Below are 17,685 nucleotides of genomic sequence, written 5' to 3'. Positions count from 1 at the left end.
TTGTCTTTTGTTTTGTGATGAGGATAAGCTATTTACAAGTAGGTGAGGAGATTACGTGGGCTATTATCTACATCTCTCTTTCTCCAAAATCCTGGCAGTATGGTGCAGCTCAGAACTTTAATCCCATGTCTACAAGATAAAGCTTTATTATCAGAAGATTTGACAATATGCCTGTTGTTTTGTATTACTGTCCAGATTGGTAGTTAGACCAGCAGGATGGCAAATGCTGTGAAAAAGATGTGACATTTATGAGACAGATGATACATTTGGTGTTGGGGCAATTTTTCTTCCCTTCAAATAAATCACTGAAAAAGGAAAAGGGAAAGCAGTGGATTATAGCAAGTTTTATGGTTGGTGTTGACATACAAATTAGCGTCCAACCGCGTTATTTCTTAGAGTAGCATTTTGTCATTTTCCTGAATTTGTTCGGTTCTCCACAAAATAGGACATATTCCGCAGAATTTCAAAAGCTTTCAGAGTCTTATGGTATTTTTCTTACACTTCTGCTGAAAGGCAAATGGGAGCTGCACAGCAAAACAATTCAATGACTTAAGATCAAGACCAGAAGATGAGTCTGATCCCCTGCACTGCCTCGCATATTTGCTACAGACAACTCATTTAGTCCCTTCGTGCCATGACATGTTACTGGCCTTGAAAATTGTAACAAATCTGCTAACAAATGAGGTTTATAGGATTTGTTTAATTACTATTTGTGAAATACTTGGAGTTCCTTGGGTGGCCAGCATTTTTAAACAGAAATTAGCAGTAGTTGTGTAAGGAACAAAGGAGGACTTTTGTTACAAGTTAAGACATGATTGGAGGCAGTTTTATTATGATGTATCTTCTCCATTCATACAATTTCTTGCATCATTTATTTAAAGCAAGTATTATCAGGGTAAGAAAGCTTGAACCGTAATTAAATACATTAAAAGCAGAAAATAGTACCCACATAATATTATGGATGGCATTGGTACAAATTACTTTTTCAGTAAGAACTGTTTTGAGCTAAGAACTCGTTTTATAGCTTGTTCTTTGTAATTTTTACTTGGTTTTATGAGCATACATTTCTTAAGATGCGCTGTTACTGTTCATGCAGTTCTATAGGATTGTTCTTGATTTTTTCTACGAGAACTGCAAAACAAGCTTTCTTATATTCTGGTAAGGTTATTCCCCCTGGAGAAATGTTCATTGAGAACTAGTGCTTGGTACAAGGACATAAAGCTGCTCTGAAGAGAATCAGCACTGTAGAAGCTCAGAAACCCGCAGCATCTTTCCTTTTCCGTGATGTCTTGCTGTCTGGCTCAGAGCTGCATTTCAAGCCCTCAGCTCCAGAATGAAGCAACGTTGTCTTCCCGTGCAATATAGGAGCAAGTTTTGTTGTGGAAAGGAGCTCTGTGAACTGCCAGGACACTTTTGGATTGAGAGTTGGATCTCACAGTGAAACAATAGATAAACCAGGGACTGCAGAATTTCTGTAGAAGACTTTGAAATGCTATCACACCTCTAAATGTTGGGGTAAATGAATTGTTTGATTGTCACTTGTCGTGCAATAGCTTAGTCATAAGTATAGTAGCATTTCAGAATGAGATTCTGATCTGGTTTGGAAGCGTCTTCAAGGAGAATTGCTGCTGAGTTTTGTCATCTCTCTATTAGATGTGACTGGACTTTGGCTGGAGCCCTTTTTTTTAATTGGACACTTTAAAATAATGTAAAATACAGACAAAGTAGTAATTGATTATGAGTCTTTGAGAGTACCCAATGGTGTAATAGGCCCTGTCAGTGAAGCATAAAGTCCTGTATAGTCTTCACAAGTTAAAACTGGTATTTTAACCTTACAATCAGGCGGTTTTGTTATTGTTTCAATCCATATTCTTACCTTGCTGGCTCTTAAGTGTTCCACTCTCCAGCCATGCTGTGCACTGTTTCTCAGTAATAGCTCACCTCCCACTTCCCAGCTCAGCTTTTACATATTGATCACTTTCTTTTCCCGTCAGAGTGCTGCATAATAGTCAAACTGGTTAAAAATGAGCTGTCGAATTAACTGCTTACTGAATTAATCCATCCTAAATTTGATCATGTTTAGGTTTGTATTATTTTGTATTATTCCACTGCCAAATTGAGCTTTTGGGTTGTTTTCTTCCAAGTATATACATGTATAAATTTCAGAAGTTGAAAGTAATGTGAAAAAGCTTGACACTTGAAGCAGGTCAATGATTCTATGTTGATGATGCTTTTTTTATAAAGCAGAAGTTTTGAGTTCTTGCCTATATAGCCCTGGTGCACTGTGGTAGTTTTGTGTGGTCGGATACTGTTGGTGCCTCAGTGTTTTGAATAAAAGCTACAGTTTGTCAACTTGTTTATATTGGGCACATCGAGGAAAATGAAGATGTTCTAGCACGAAGGAAAATCATGTACATCCATATAAACTGTTGAGATCTAGCTTGAACATGTTGATTAAAATGAATCCTCTTCCTCTCTCTTTGTACTAACGTAAAATAAATATAACATACAGATGCATATTTTTGTCTAGTTTAAAGACAGATTTCTCTTTTGGATCCAAGTTTGTGTTCCATCATGAGTGTTTTTCTAATTGGATTTACTCTAGAGGAGAGCCTTACATCAGAGGGTAGACTTCTTATGTGGTTGGAGTATTCATGCTGTCTAACATAGCTTTAAAGCTGATTTGCGGCTGTGATACAAAGTTTAGAACAACATCAGTAATCAATAAACAGCAGCTTTATGTGGGGCTCGTACTTCACTATTTCAGCTGATTTTGATATCTCTTGAGATAGAAGTTCTGGAATTAAGAGCAGTTAGAGCTTTCAACAGGGGAAACAAATAAGAAGTAGTATTTTTTTATTCCATCCCAGAGAGTTTAATTGGTGGTTAAATAAAGTTCTGGCTCGACATTCGCAGCACCGCGCTTGTCTCAGAGGCCTTGTGCGGAAATGGTGACAGTTGACAGCTGTTGTTCCCTTAATAAGATTAAAGTAAAGAAATTAGTTGTGCTGTCTTTAATCTGCCATTTAACACTGCGAACCACCTGGGGACTGCGCTGACACTTCCAATTTCCAATCAGAAAAAAAATTGTGGAACCGAATCATAGTTCAGAGCGTCCCATGATTAGAACGTGCTTGGACGAACCGGAGTTAGCAAGCTCGTGTTATCAATTAAAAGAACCCTCTTTATTGTTGTGAAAAATTCATTTGACGTCCATTTGCATCCACCACCTTTTCAAATGCATGATTTGAGTCTCTGGAAATGCAAGTACATTTTCTGACACGAGATTCGGTTGGGAAATACGAAAGCATGATGCATTATTACAGCGGGATTTGCTCTACATATAAAGTGGGAAGTTTTTGTGTTTTCGAATGTGAAATAAATGATCCTCTTGGTAATTATAAAATCCCATCTATCAAAACCTGTTATTGCAGTGAATTAGCTAAATCACCTCCGAAACTCTGAAACGCTGTCAATTTGTAAGTTAACCTACCAAGTTCATGTTTGACACTTTGGGTAAATTATGATGTTTGTATTTAAATAGAATCGATCTTTAGTTTGCAATAGCTGGTAAAATGACAGGTGCTGATTTAAAGCATTTTCTGCTCAACTGAAAATAGAAACTGCCAATCTAGTTTGATATCTCCCTGTATACACAGGGAAATAATCTTCCATGACAAGGAAAAGTAGCTACCTGATGAAATTTTTTTTTCAGCATTACTGAGGAAAGTGAAATAAATACCCTTATCGAGTTAGGAGAGGAAAGAGAATGCTGTAGCAGGGCAGGTTATGAAAAATGAACGTGAAGCACGCTACTGGAATTTTGTGTAGGTGTTATCCTTGTTGGGTAGAAATTAGGTGGAATAGGTGAAGATTAACCTGCATTCGAGCAATAAATAATGCTTTAATATTGGCTTCGTATCATGTGAACTACAGATTGAAACTGATTTAATTAGGTAATAGAGCAAAATTAATTACCAGTACCATGAAATTAACGTAACTGTTAATATGGTGACACCTAGAATATTAACAAAGGAAAGGTATAGATGTTCTTTATGTTCTTACACATCCAACCAAGCAAGGTAATGCTTCTTTTTTACATTCAAAATTCTTTCTTCCGCTGCAGAAGAGATGAACCATAAATGCAACTTAAAAAAAAAAACGGTTCTGTGAATGTTCTGGCCTCTGAGCATGTCCAGCTTCTCTTGGCTTGAGAAATGCAATGTATGTGCATAAGGTGCTTCCATTTCAACTCTGGGGAGCCACACAGGGTGGTCAGATGCCGCAGCAATGGACGCAGCGATCAGCGCGGTGCCCTTGCTGATGGTGTGAACAACTGCTGTTGCAAAAAATGTTCTAGGAGAAAAATCGAGCGTAAAACTCAGCTTTCTCTTTATGAGTATGTTGAATTAGTCTGCAGTTTGTTATGTTAAGTACCAGCTTTCATGATTTCTGTATGATAACTTGTTTCTTGCAGTCCAGCGTTTGTAGGGCCTTCTGGCAGTGCTCACAGTTTCTCTTCTTCTGTGGAGCTTATTTGAACTTAGTCACTTTTTTCCATATGTTAAATAACCCCAACAAAGTAAAAGCTCTTTTCCTTTTGGCTTACTTTAGGCAAACAACTTGAATTTCTAGCCATCTTTATTTATTATTGTATATATTGATGATGCATTTGTGTTGTGTGCGTTTGCATATTTATATAGTGACAATGATAGCTTTTGTAGTAAGCAAAGTTCAAGAAATGGATTTTGTGTTTATTCTGACACAGTATTATCTGTGATCAGATTTATCTTCTTTGTGAGTATATTCCATAGGACTGGTCCCAGCTTCCCTGCAAATCCTGTTTTGAGAACACCACTTGAATTGGAGCAGGTGGAAATTACTGCTCATGATTCAAAGAATAACCGGGCATGTTTTGTACATCTGGAGCGTTCTGTGACTCGTTGTGTTTATGATTTTCTGTTCTTACTGTTACAAACCTGTCACCTCTTCCCAGCAGCCACAGCTGTAGGTTGGTTGATGCTGTTGTGGTACATACACTGACATTTAGAGGCTCTATACAGTACTGGTTCACAATGTGTCAGCAGAAGTTTTGGGGCAGGAATTTCACCTGCTCGATTTTGTTTGCTCAGTACAAATGACTCAGTTCTCTCCCTGCCTTGTGTGAGTTCACAGGTGCTGCACAATAGTCTCTCTACAGCTGATCCCAGCATTCTGTGAATTCCTTCACGCATTTTTTCTTGGAAGTTGCGCTAGGAAAGGGACATTCTACTCTGATTACTTGTGTGATCTAACTATAAACCACTAGAAAATAATACTACATATCCAGGTTATTAAGTTAACTGATATTCTTTGTAAGTTTTGTTATGCCTTTCTAGTACACCCATAATTTATATTAGATTTTTACTAAGAATCCATGTATGCATTTACTGAGAATGCATATATATGCATATTTATACTTATGAAAATACCTTTAATATCACATATCACAAGACAAACTCAGACTTTTTGAAGTTGCATATCCTAGTGTATGTTATTTAGATGTAAACCTTGTTTGGAATATGGAAGAAAACAGTAACCGCGTAGTCCATGGCTTCTGATAAGCACGGCTTTACTGTTTTAAAGTTACTAATTATTTAACTGATTTCATTTTAGTTCTCTTTGGAATCCCAAGTTTAAGAAAACGAAGGTGAATTGCTGAAAGGTGTTTCTGTGATGTGCTTCCATTTGTTTGCTTTTAGTTTACCATGGGAAAAAAGTGACATTCTTAATTTTCTCTTTCCTTTTGTTTTTGTAGGTCACTGTGCAATACAGTGAATGTTTACAGCCTCACCTGCAGTAATTGTGCAGAAAACAGCACTTACGTTCTTTTTAGTAATAAGATCACTTTTCTAATGGACCTGTTGATACACCAGTTTACGGTACGTAAAATACCCATTTGAATTTAAAAATGTTTGTATGCTGCACAGACATATTATTTAGACTATAAGAACAGCAGGAGATACATGAGAACAGAGGCTCAAAATAATAAGATTTTGTTTCACGTATTTGGTAACTGTATCTCCTATACTTCCATACTAATAAGTTCTGCAAAAGCTTATGCATTAGGAATTCTAGTGAGTGGACAGTGTTCTATCTTTAACCTTTCTGAGGTTTTCTTCTTTCATTTACCCTGGAGTAATATTTAAAGCACAGAATGTTAAAGGTTGTCTGTATGTGTTTGGTTCTTACGTGTTTCAATATCAGGAACATAAGTCAGGTCAGTATGTTGCCGTAGTTTGATTTGCTGAAGTGCTTAAATAGTAGGACTCTTTCGCTTTGGAAGTTTTAATTTTCCAATGTTTCATTTAATTTGAAATGTCATTAAATATTTTATTTGAAAACTCATTTTTAATTCATAGTGACCTGCTCATCATAAGATATTTAGTCTTGGTTTTCTACTTATAAATCGTGTGTATGTATTTTCATGAGCCAAGCAGTTTGTTAATTGAAAAGTTATGTACATACTTTAAATAATTTAAGTGACGCTGTTAGAATCAACATGCCATAGGACTGTTGATGAACACTTTAGAAAGATAGTCCGGAGGTCCTTGACACAAAGAAAACTCGAATGCAACCTGCACGTCCTCCTCTGAGCAGCTGCCAGCTCATTGTTCTTCAGCAGGGCTTTCCAAGAGGACTCCAGCTATTGGATTTACAGTACCCTCGGTGGAGGTGGGTGTGTTGTGCTGGCTCTGCAGAGACCGCCGGAGCACGGGCTCCGAGGGGCATTACACGGGAGGTGAAATCTGCCAGCGCTTCGCACGTGACGAGATTCATTCTGGTGCCAAACACCTTCCCTTTTGGCAGTGTAGCGCTGTGCCAACAACCCACGCTCTTCCTGAAGAAATACAGAGGGTGTTTCTTAGGAAATGTTGGCCACCTAGAGATCAGAGATAGTGCACAAGAAAAATTTACTGTGCTCAGAGCTGTTTTCAGTCTGTTGCCAAATACTACCCTTCAATTGCAGCAAAACTGTAATTAAAGCTTAATGTTTCCCGTGATCCACAGTGGACTTTTCTTTCCTATGCATAAAGTCCCTTATGTTCTGTTCAGGCAAAATTGGCCCTTAAACTAGGATATCTTCATAGTTCCATGAAGTACATATTTAAGTACAAAAAAATAAATACAGTGCTGCTTTTCTAACCCTGATTTTTCTCTCCTGAAAATATTATAAATCAGATAGTTTGAATTTTTTATGAAAAAGAAATGGACAAATGAAGAGCGCTTTTTGAAATGGGACCAGATTCTGAATACTAAAATATTCAAAGACACCCCCTCCAAAGAATTCAGCCGCTCCCAGTATTCCTGGTTTGGTGAGCTGTGTGGTGCTGCCTTTGGCTGTGTTGTGTGTATTTCCACTTACTGTTGGAAAATAAACCCCAAGTAATACCAGGAGTCATAAATGAGAACATATGAATGAATAAATAAGACACAAGGTTTTAACAATTTGTTAAACAAGCGTGCCAGTATTTGCTGAATACGGAAACAGAAAGAATCCAGTTTTGAGAAACCGTTATGTTTTTGGATACTGTGAATACAAAACTTATTTCCAACCAGTTTAATGTGGTTTTCGTTTTGTTTTTGTTAATCAAGCAAAAGCAATGTCACCTTCACTTTTGCTAAAACTCATCTATTGAATAATATAGGCCCCAGGACTGACCCCTGAGGCACTGCACTAGATCCAGGCCTCAACTGGACTCCGCCCCATTGACCACGGCTCTCTGGCTTCTTCCCTTCAGCCAGTTCACAGTCCACCTCACTACCCGGTCATCCAGACCGCACTCCCTCAGGTCAGCTGTAAGGATGCTGTGGGAGACTGTGTCAAATGCCTTACTCAAGTCAAGGTAGATCACGTCCACAGCTCTGCCATCATCCATCCATCTTGTTATGTCCTCATAGAAGTCAATGAGGTTGGTCAAGCACGACTTCCCCTTGGTGAAGCCATGTTGACTGCCCCTAATGACCCTCTTATCCCTGATATGCCTTGAGATGGCACCAAGGAGTGGTCGTTCCATCAGTTTCCCAGGGATGGAGGTGAGGCTGACCGGTCTAGAGTTACCCGGGTCCTCCTTCTCGCCCTTTCTGAAGACTGCAGTGACATTTGCTTTCCTCCAGTACTCAGGCACCTCTCCCGTTTCCCAAGACTTGGTGAAGATGATGGAGAGCGGTCCAGCAATGACCTCAGCCAGCTCTCTCAGCACCTAAGGGTGCATCCCATGCAGACCCATGGATTGGGGCCATATTGTTTAGTGTCTTGCAGGGTTAAATCCTAGATACTTATGGCAGCTCTGCACAAGCAAGGGAATCTCTACACAGGGGGAATTCTCTGCTGGATGGCTTAGCAGTTGTATGGAGATGGTACCAGAGCTGAGAATCTGGTGATCAGAGCATTCTGCTTCACAAACCGATTTAAAGAAAGTGATGTCTTGATTGGACCCAGCACAGGAAGGCATCATAAAGGCTGAAGTAGCATTCAGATGTTCGATGTGTCAAATAACTGAACAATAGTTACATTTTTCCTGATTTTCTGTTGTGACTTAATGGTATTTTATACCAGTTACTTGACAAATGAGTTTTAGTGTGTAATTGTACATGAAGATTTGCATCAGTTCAATTGCTAGACCTGTTAAACCTCCAAAATAAAAATGTGGAATGTTTTAACGTTTACTCATCCAAAGCCCATGCTCAACAACCACAGTTTCTCTGAATGTCATTAACTCCTTGTGTAATCAACACAAAGAAACCAGAGCTTGAAAGCTTTCATAATTACACTATTAAATCTTAAGATTTCCTACCCCCTTGCTTGATATAATAATCAACAAGCGAAGCAATACATCACTTTTGCAAGCACCCCAATTAATTTTGAACATAAATCTCAACACATTTTCACACTATCTCATTAATTACTTGTTCAGTAAAAGAGCTGATCTTTTGTCACATGTGTAAGTTCATCTAAAGGGAAAATATGAAAGGTAGGAATCAAGTTCAAGTTTTCCCATTTCCTGTAAAACCGTATTTCCTTCTATCTCCTCTTTGACACACAGTATAAAACCCACATTTGTTCTCACTTAATAAACACACACACACACTTCCCCCAAAAATCAAATGTGGAAAACCAGCTCTGGAATAAACTATTATATCAAGAGTGCCAGATCTAGTTATTTTAGAAATTAGGAAGAACAGTTTTATATTAGAGCATGAATTTGTGTAGCTAAGGGCTATAGACTTAGAAAATATAGTTCTCATATGTACATTCAACATCTGTTCATAGCACCGTTCATTACAGCAAATGAAAGGCTCTACTGCAAAATATTATTAAAACTTTTAAGAAATAAGTTATTTCTTATCTTATGTGAAAAAGCGGTGAGTAGCATTTGTTAGCAATTTTTAAAAGTTGGTGTTCCTAGTACGAAGTTGCCACATTTGAATTGATTTATATGTTGCAAAGCCTAATCCATCTGTTTCAGTAGGCAATTAGAATCATTAAGCGTGAATTATTTTAGTCAACGAAAGTTACTGCAGCAACATAATATTATTTTTCCTATTGAACTTGAATAAGCAGCTGAAGACTTCTCACTTGCTCACTTGGCTCGTCACCAGAAACAGACTATTACAATGAGTTTTAAGTACCAACACAAGGCTCAGAGCTGATGAATAATAAAGAAATGTGCATGTTCTTCTTTGTCACCAAGTGTTACCAAATCCCTCCTGGTACCTATACAGGGAGGAACAATTTTCTGGGACCTCACTTGTGCATACCAAGTGTAAATGATTTTAACATGGAATGAAAACTAAATTTCAACCAATATTGATCACTAATTGCCATGTGGGACGCTCAGGCTGTCTCAGAAAGGTGTCTCCGCAGAGGTCTGTTGGTCCGTGGAGTCCAACAGCATTGGGTACGGTGAACACACCCGGGAGCCCCGTCTCCATTCATGTGTTTGTGCTCCCAGGATTCTGCCTGCAAATCTGCTGGGCTTCCACACACACCCTTCACTTGCTGCTTGATGATAACAGAGCAGAATGTCAGCTGGTTTCAGTTATCTTGGACTGCAAAAATGAAAAAATAAATCTAAAAAAGCCACAAAAACTTAAATTCTCCACGAGGATTTCCTTCCAGATCTGTATCCCGCATAGAGGTTTGTCTGCAGATTTACGTGTTGTGCAGCTCAACTTCACTGCCATTTTCAGGAGTGGGCTCTGGTTTAATGATTTAGAAAAATCGAATTCCGTTCCTGTGACATCTGTTCAGAGAGAACTGCATGTTGTGCTTCTGACGTGACTGCCGAGTGACTGACATCTGATGGACAAGTGCAGTGGTCATCAGGTGATATGTTATATGGAAATGTTCAGGCCTTATTCATGGGATATATTTTTCCTGCTATCCTTAATAGTTAAAATATGAAAGTATCCATAAAAGTGCTCAGACTTTCTCCATGCCTAATTTGAGATTTGTGGATGGAAAGTGTTTCCCATGGCATCTTTTAGAACTATGTTATCTGTGTTGTCCTTTACAATGTTCCTGTGTGTCAGTGTCCTGGTTTTGTTAAAAACAAGACCGATTCTCTTTCAGTGATTTTTCTTTCAGCTCAGTTCTCCTAGGTGGCTGTACTTTTCTGAGTTTTAGCCTGCATATTTTTCCTAGGATGCTGTACTGGGTGCTGATAAGAGACCAACGGAATGCTGAAGAAGCTGCCTTCTGTATTACTGAACACTTTGTGTGTCCTAGACATTTAATATATCTTTGTGGTAACACAGTGTAGTAGTCAAAGTGAAGACCTTTTCTTGTACGTGAAATACTTCAATGGCCATCAACACAGCTAGATTATATTACATTACTATTACTTGTGGTGTACTCATATACAACTTTCTAAGTGTTCCTCTGCAAACTTTGATTATTTGTACTGAATTCGGGTTGTTTTTTCTTTTATTTTTCTCTTTCCTTAGGTTAGTGTTCCAGATGACCATAATGCTACTTCAGGCAGAAGTGTAAATAAGCAGGTATTTGAAGGTTTAACAACAGGACTTCTGAGGATAACTGCTGTGATTTTCAGATGTCTAATTGCCAGCTTCCCGGATGGAAACAACCACTCCACTGCACTCAAGATGTTACAGGAAGTGAAAAGTAAATCCTCGCAAATGGAAGTTTTCAGCAGCAGAGTCCAAGACCTGATCAGGTTAAAAAAAACAATCAAACTTCTCTAAGCCTTCTTTATTACAGAGAAAGAAAACGGCGATGAATTAAGAAAGAAACAAACTGCTTTAACACTTAACTTAGTAAGAGTAGTTAAGGTGTGTAGTCAAGACAGCTATTGAAATGCTGTGTTCTCAGATGAAAATGTTCCTCAAAAAACTGCAGACAGAAAAATACAGAAAACCAAGTGTCTTTTAATTTTGGACTTGTATTTTGTGTCCTTTCCATCCGTTTCATCTCCTAATTATCTAGGACTCAGCTTTCCTGTTTTCATTATTTCCTCCCAGTTATCTGTGCTAACACTGTCTGCCCATTGCCCATGTGGTCCTGCATATTACACGTGCATTCCTATAAGTTTGCCATAAAAATATATACTTCCTACTATAAAGATTACCTAATAATCTCTGTAATTTGATTTCAACTTTTATAATGTAGCTGTATTTTAGTAGCAGTTTTCTAACTACATTTCTTGGGCAAAATTTCAATCAAAATAACTCAGTTGTAACAGTCAAGTAAAAGAGAATACATAATTTGCTCATTTTTACTTGAAATGTAATTCTTTCATAAAAACACTTGAACCTGAATATATTGATGTATATGTGATTAGTATATATATTGATACATACAAAACTATTATATATTGAACAACATATTAGCCTTGGTAAAAGTGTATAGTTTCACTAGTAAATTATATAAATAGTCATGAACACATCTTCAGCCCGCTGAAGAAATGAAAATCTGGTTATATGCTGCTGAAAATGTGCCACAGTGAGAATCTTCAGACTTTTCAAGTCTGGTATGATGCTGATGAATACCAAAAAGACAGCTGGAGGAGGAAAGCAAAGCAAATAGTTGTCATAGATACCAGTGACCTCTAAAACTTTATTGTTCTCCTGTAACCCACCTTCTCCCCAAACAGGTTTTGAAAGAGTGTGAAATTTCAGGCTGTTGTATTCTCCCCAGTTATGAATGGGAGGGTGGGAGGTCTGCTTATTGATATTTGTGCTGAGCAGACACCTGACACTGACCAGGCCGAGCACAGGCATACCCTTCAGATAAGAAGATACACGAGAATCCAACTAGGTCCCTCACCTGAGGCACTTTAGGGGATCTGGTTATAAATGGAGAATGAAAGGCACGATGACAAGGTAATAGTGCAATTAGGAAAAAAAGAGAGGAGGGCATTTTAAACTAGTCAAAAACAGACAAATTCTATTATTAATGAGAATCTTTCACCTCCAGGTCATCGTATCATATGTCTTTGGGGAGTTGATTAAATGAGAGTTTTAGGAAGATGAGACAAGAAAGAGGGAAGTTGAAAGTTGTTTTTTTGATATTTGGGTTACTGGACCTGATGCATAAACAATTCTCTACAGGCTGTCTGGGTATCCAAAGGGTATCCAAATCGTTTGAACTGTGCTGCCATGGGTGAAAAGCCTGGGAGATGGAGGCAGTAGATTAGAGAGCTTTGACATTCCGCATGTCTGGGCGCTCAATTCTTCATGGAGGGGAGTGCTTCATGTATCTTCTCCTTGTCTCCGGATGCTATTAATGAACAGTCCCAGCAGACTGAAAACTCTCATCCATTTCTTCTGTGCCAAAACAGCAGCTGCTTTGCATCCAGGTGTGAGTGTAAAGGAAGGTGGACAATGAGCAAACACGTTTTGCAGGTGTCAGGCAGACTGTAGAGATGTTCTTAGACAGAAAGGAAGAGAATATTGTGCCTTCTTCTGAGTCATCATCTAGCAGTATCAGCTCTATTTTATTCAGTTCTTCCTCTCCCTCCTATTTCTAGCACTCAGCATTTCACTGTGACTGTGATATATCTAACACCCAGCTCTGTTCCTGGAATTATTCTGCTAATGAGAGCTTGCTTATCACCTGTATGATCAGGTGGATTCCTTAGATCAAAATCAGCAAGAAACCTAATGCTGGTAACCTTTCATGTTGCGAAACAGAACAGACAAACCCGAGCAACGAGCGTGCAATTAATAACCTTTGTGCATCTTTAAGTGTTTTTAACTGCTATACTTAAGGAGCTTTAGAAATCTTCCATAGCGCGGTTAGACTTCTTGCTTTATATCCAGTGTATATTTATTCTTAATCACCTTCATTGCTTCCAAAAGCTTTGTGTCATCAGAGTAAAGTTTGGCAGAAAGTCTAGCTTCTAGCCCTGAAGAGAGATGAGTCTTGGAGCAACAATGTTGTCTGAAAAGTTGACAGGTTTTCTTCCCAGATGTTCTTTCAACATCAGACCGTAAGACATGTGAGGGAATAGTTATTTTTAATAAATGCTTGTACAGCTTCTGTGACAAGCATTATTTAATCAGTATTATTTATTTACTAGAATCAATATTATTTAATTATGGTACATACTTAGTCAAATTAGAGTGGTCTTGACATTAAGGAAGAATACAGCCAGTGATGTTCCCATCTGAAGGAACCTACACTGTAAGGGACAGTCTCTAGCAAATAGACTCGACAAGCAAGTAGACAGAACAGCCAAGGGAATGGAGTAATATTAATAACAGAACGGCTTAGGGTAAACTACCAGTGTAAAAACAGTGCATCAGTTGCTGGTGTGTGATAGCAATTGGTTCCCCATGTCTATTAAGTCAGATGGAGGCACAGGACATAACAGCAGTTCTTCTAACAAAAAGTTTCTCCCACTTGGTAAGACTAGAGGAAAATATGAAGAAAATTAGAGGGGAAAGTGAAGAAGGGGGTGGTTGCAGTGGGATATTTGTCTCCATAAAGGAAGCTGATCTTACATAAGTCAGCAGAATGAACAGTTGAGACTGAGTAAAGTCTGAGAAGCTGAATGTCTGTGGTGGGAAAAGGAAAGTACATGAAACTAGGTGATATCAGCAAAGTGACAGTTGAAGTGGGGTTGATAATGCTCAAAGTGTGAGAGAAGCATGGGAGAACCTGATGTGGACAGACAGATCTTGGTACAAGGACAAACAGCAAGTTTTTTGGCATAGGTTTCCAAGCTATTTGGAAATTCAGAGAAGAAACTTCAGCAGTAGTGACCTGATGATCAGCAGTGATGATCTGATCTACTCTGACAACAAAAAAGAGGAGTTTTCAGTTAAAAGAAAAAAAAAGTCACAGTCACTAGCATGGTTTTCTCTGCGTTGAGTTTTGGTCGAGCTCTTGAGGACACTTTCTGATCCTGTCTGTTCCTTTCGTACTAATGGTAGAAGGTTGTTCCCTGCATGTTCTGTTAGTGTCTTAATTGTTGCATATATTTTAGAAAAGAAAAAAGAAAAAATAACAAACCAAAACAAAAACAACAAAACAAAACACCAACCCACAACAGCTGGACAGTAGTTAAAAGATATGTATTGCAATATAACGTTATCTGGGTAACATCATTGTCTTCTTGAATTAGTGTGTCCTACAAAGTTTATCTCTTCGTGCTAAAAAGAAATTGTGCTGTTGCAGAGCTATCAGGATTATTATAAATCATTGAACTATGGCAAAATTCCATTGTCCTTCTAGGAGTATGGTAAAATAAACATTTATACTCATCGTTCTTGTGCAGTATAATACAAATTCTCTTACCGCAGACAGATCTCTCAACAAAGACTACTGATAGTTACGGAGGGCCAGATCTGAAGTTATTGTAATTTGAATTGTTTCGTTGAACCCTTTCAGAAAGAGTACCTATGCAATCACAACCTGCTTTTTGTGTGGTTTGGTAGTAGAGAAGTGGAAATTACTTCCTTTTCAACGTTACCAAAACCGACATGGGACTATTTTTTAATACAGTTTTTCCTGTGTTTCTAGTTATGTGGTGAACATAGGACTGATAGACAAGCTGTGTTGCTGTTTCGTCTCTGTTCAAGGCCCTGTGGATGAGAATCCCAAAATAGCAACTTTTCTACAAAACGCCACAGCAGTGTTGCATGGAATGTGTCGGCTGTGTTTTGCCGTCAATGGCAGGTAGGTGCACTTGCTCTGTCTTCTCTAACCTGTTCCTCAGGCAGCAGCCACTGGAACTCTGTGCCAACACTGTGTTCATGGAGGCAAAAGTTCTGAGGAGGCTGTTAAAAAGAACTGTTCTTAGTCACACAGTAATAACCAGTAAAGAGACAATGCAGGAAATTCACTCTGCTCACCCTTTCATCGTTGAACTGTAATGATGTACCTGCACTGAGTCTTGATTCTTGTAAGTCATGTATCAGAATTACAAACTTTATCTCCTTTACTCATCATGACAGAGAGGGTTTTATCACTGCTTATTTTTAGTGTCCAGTTCTGAGGACTCCAAGAGGCATTTTATTATCAGCAAAAATCAACTCTTAATTGATTTGTCTCTAGAGCAGCTGAATTCAGTTCCTATTCTTTGTTATGCCACTGTTAGTAAGGGAATGATCTTTTCTGTAAAGAAAAGTATTACTACGTTTGTCAAGGAAATTTCTAATGCAAAATGTTTGTTATCGTAGCCTAGTCAGGATTGTGGGGAGTCAGCATGAGGCATGTGTCTGCCAGCAAATCCAGACTTGTGTCATGTACAGCACAGAACAGCCTGACGCTGTGAGAGACAGAACTTCAGAGCTCTGGGGTGCACATATGAGAAACTACCACCATTAGACTGTCACACATTTCAGGAAAAGACCAGGTTGACAGAACTTCACAGTGATTCCTGAAGGGTAAAATGGTGCTAGGGTTGAAAAACTAGGCTTGAAAAAAACATAAAATAGGAAACAAAGCTGTAGGTATGAGCTGTTGCTGCTAACCTAGGGACACAGGCACATGGAAAAAGAACTGCAAGAAATATGAGCCCAAACAGACCATCCCAACTTACTGAAATTTCCCTTTCTGAAAGCTGCCAACTTGGCATTTTACATTCCAGGAGAGTACTGCCAAAAGTCAAATACATCCCAAAAAAAAAAATCGCCCTTCTCTTATTAGAATAATAGTTCTAACTATAAGACTGAGTAATACAATATTTACACTTTCTAAAGCAGGCACATGCTCCACCCAAATAGTAGAGATCTTTGCACCCCAAAATAATACAGCACTGTGCAAGTACTTCTTGAAGAACATGTCTTTTGTAGCAGAATAATAATTTTGGTGGATTGAGCGTTTTTCTTTGCAGTAACACCAACAAGTGTCTGATCTTACTACCTGCATATAACAGCAACGCTTTGGAATTTATCCAAAGGTACTGATTGTTCTCAATTTCCAGGTTGAATTGTTCATTTGAGCATGAAAAGAAATGAGAGAAGTGAACTTGGAGATTTCAAAACTGTTGTCTTTCACTTCTAGATCAAAAGCTTTGGTGTAACTGATTAGAAGGGCAGTTTTAAAGTAAATGTCTTTCATCACCTGAGCCCTCATTTTAAAAGTGAATGCAAAGTGTAATTCTGTCATGTTACAGAAGTCCTTAGTACTCAAGGTGATTTAAATGGAAAACAGTATTGCCCAGCACAGATTAAGGTGGCAGAAACAGAGCTCAAATTTATTGAATTCTTAAACATGCCACAATACAGTAATACATGTTGTGTGATACATGATCTGCAGCACAAAAGGCAGCCTCTCTTCGTGAGAAATACAGATGTCTCTTTTCCTTCGTGGTAAATAGCAGCAGGAGGCAATGCAGCCTGTCCTGTCAGAACCCAGCGTTTCTCATTCTCCAACTCCATTGATACGTAGTTGGGCACCAAACATGCCGTATTATACTCCTCTGTACGTCAGAGTAAGTAACCACTCTGATCATAAAACTGGAGTTGGTACTGAGAGGAAAAGAAGTCTGGTAAGTACTACCAGTGCCCTGACACTGTAGCATGAGAAGGAAGTTTTGCCAAAATAATATCAGGCTTTCACCATTTTTGCAAGAGCAATTCTGAATTGTTCTTTCTATGTATCCTCCTGTATAGAATGTTTCCAGGTTGGTAACTTCTCTATGCTCCTCAATGGTGATCATGGTGAGCACAAAATTAATGTGTTCTTTTCTGATAGAATATTTTGGACTGTTATTTGTCATATAAAGAGTTGTGTTTTCATATTAAATGCATCGGAGTATTTCTGCACAGTGCTCTTTATACTGTGTGCGGATCTTAGCGGGCTGTGCGCTAATTGGCAGAGTGGGAAGCTGATGGGACAGCAGACCCTGGGTGGCAGACACACGCTGACCACCTCCGGGCTCCCAAACCACCCCAGTGCCCGCAACAGAGAAATCCTTGATGAGCTAGGAAGGGCCAGGTACAGTGTGATCCTCCTCCTTTGCTTTCAGACACCACCAGGCTGCTCTGAACTTCACTGCAGCTGTGAGCTGCAATATCCCCAGAGGGCCAGAAGTTCAACACTCCATCTCAGGCTTTAAACAATTAGGAGATCCTGTCCTGTGGGTACAAAGTTTGTTAGACCATTGCTGGAGCTCTGGTGTAGGACGAGCTGTCAATCCAGACTTTCCTGTCTTCCTCACAGGAACATTTCTT

At 38.8% G+C, this 17,685-nt stretch overlaps 1 protein-coding gene across 12 annotated transcripts in view; it reads left to right on the top strand.

Annotated features, from left to right (window-relative positions):
- The window catches only part of SCAPER (S-phase cyclin A associated protein in the ER), a 151,807-nt gene that overhangs the window by 102,047 nt on the left and 32,075 nt on the right, over positions 1 to 17,685 (top strand). For all 12 annotated transcript variants that reach the window (XM_071813778.1, XM_065847607.2, XM_071813779.1 and 9 more), the window contains 3 exons: positions 5,798 to 5,921; positions 10,990 to 11,219; positions 15,029 to 15,184. In XM_071813778.1, the coding sequence (XP_071669879.1) occupies positions 5,798 to 5,921; positions 10,990 to 11,219; positions 15,029 to 15,184 (510 nt within the window). The remainder of the gene's footprint in view (positions 1 to 5,797; positions 5,922 to 10,989; positions 11,220 to 15,028; positions 15,185 to 17,685) is intronic.

The sequence above is a fragment of the Patagioenas fasciata genome, chromosome 12 (assembly GCF_037038585.1).
Source record: "Patagioenas fasciata isolate bPatFas1 chromosome 12, bPatFas1.hap1, whole genome shotgun sequence".
Lineage (NCBI taxonomy): Eukaryota > Metazoa > Chordata > Aves > Columbiformes > Columbidae > Patagioenas > Patagioenas fasciata.
Note: the sequence above shows the minus strand (reverse complement) of the source record. Positions and strands in the feature narration are given on the sequence as shown.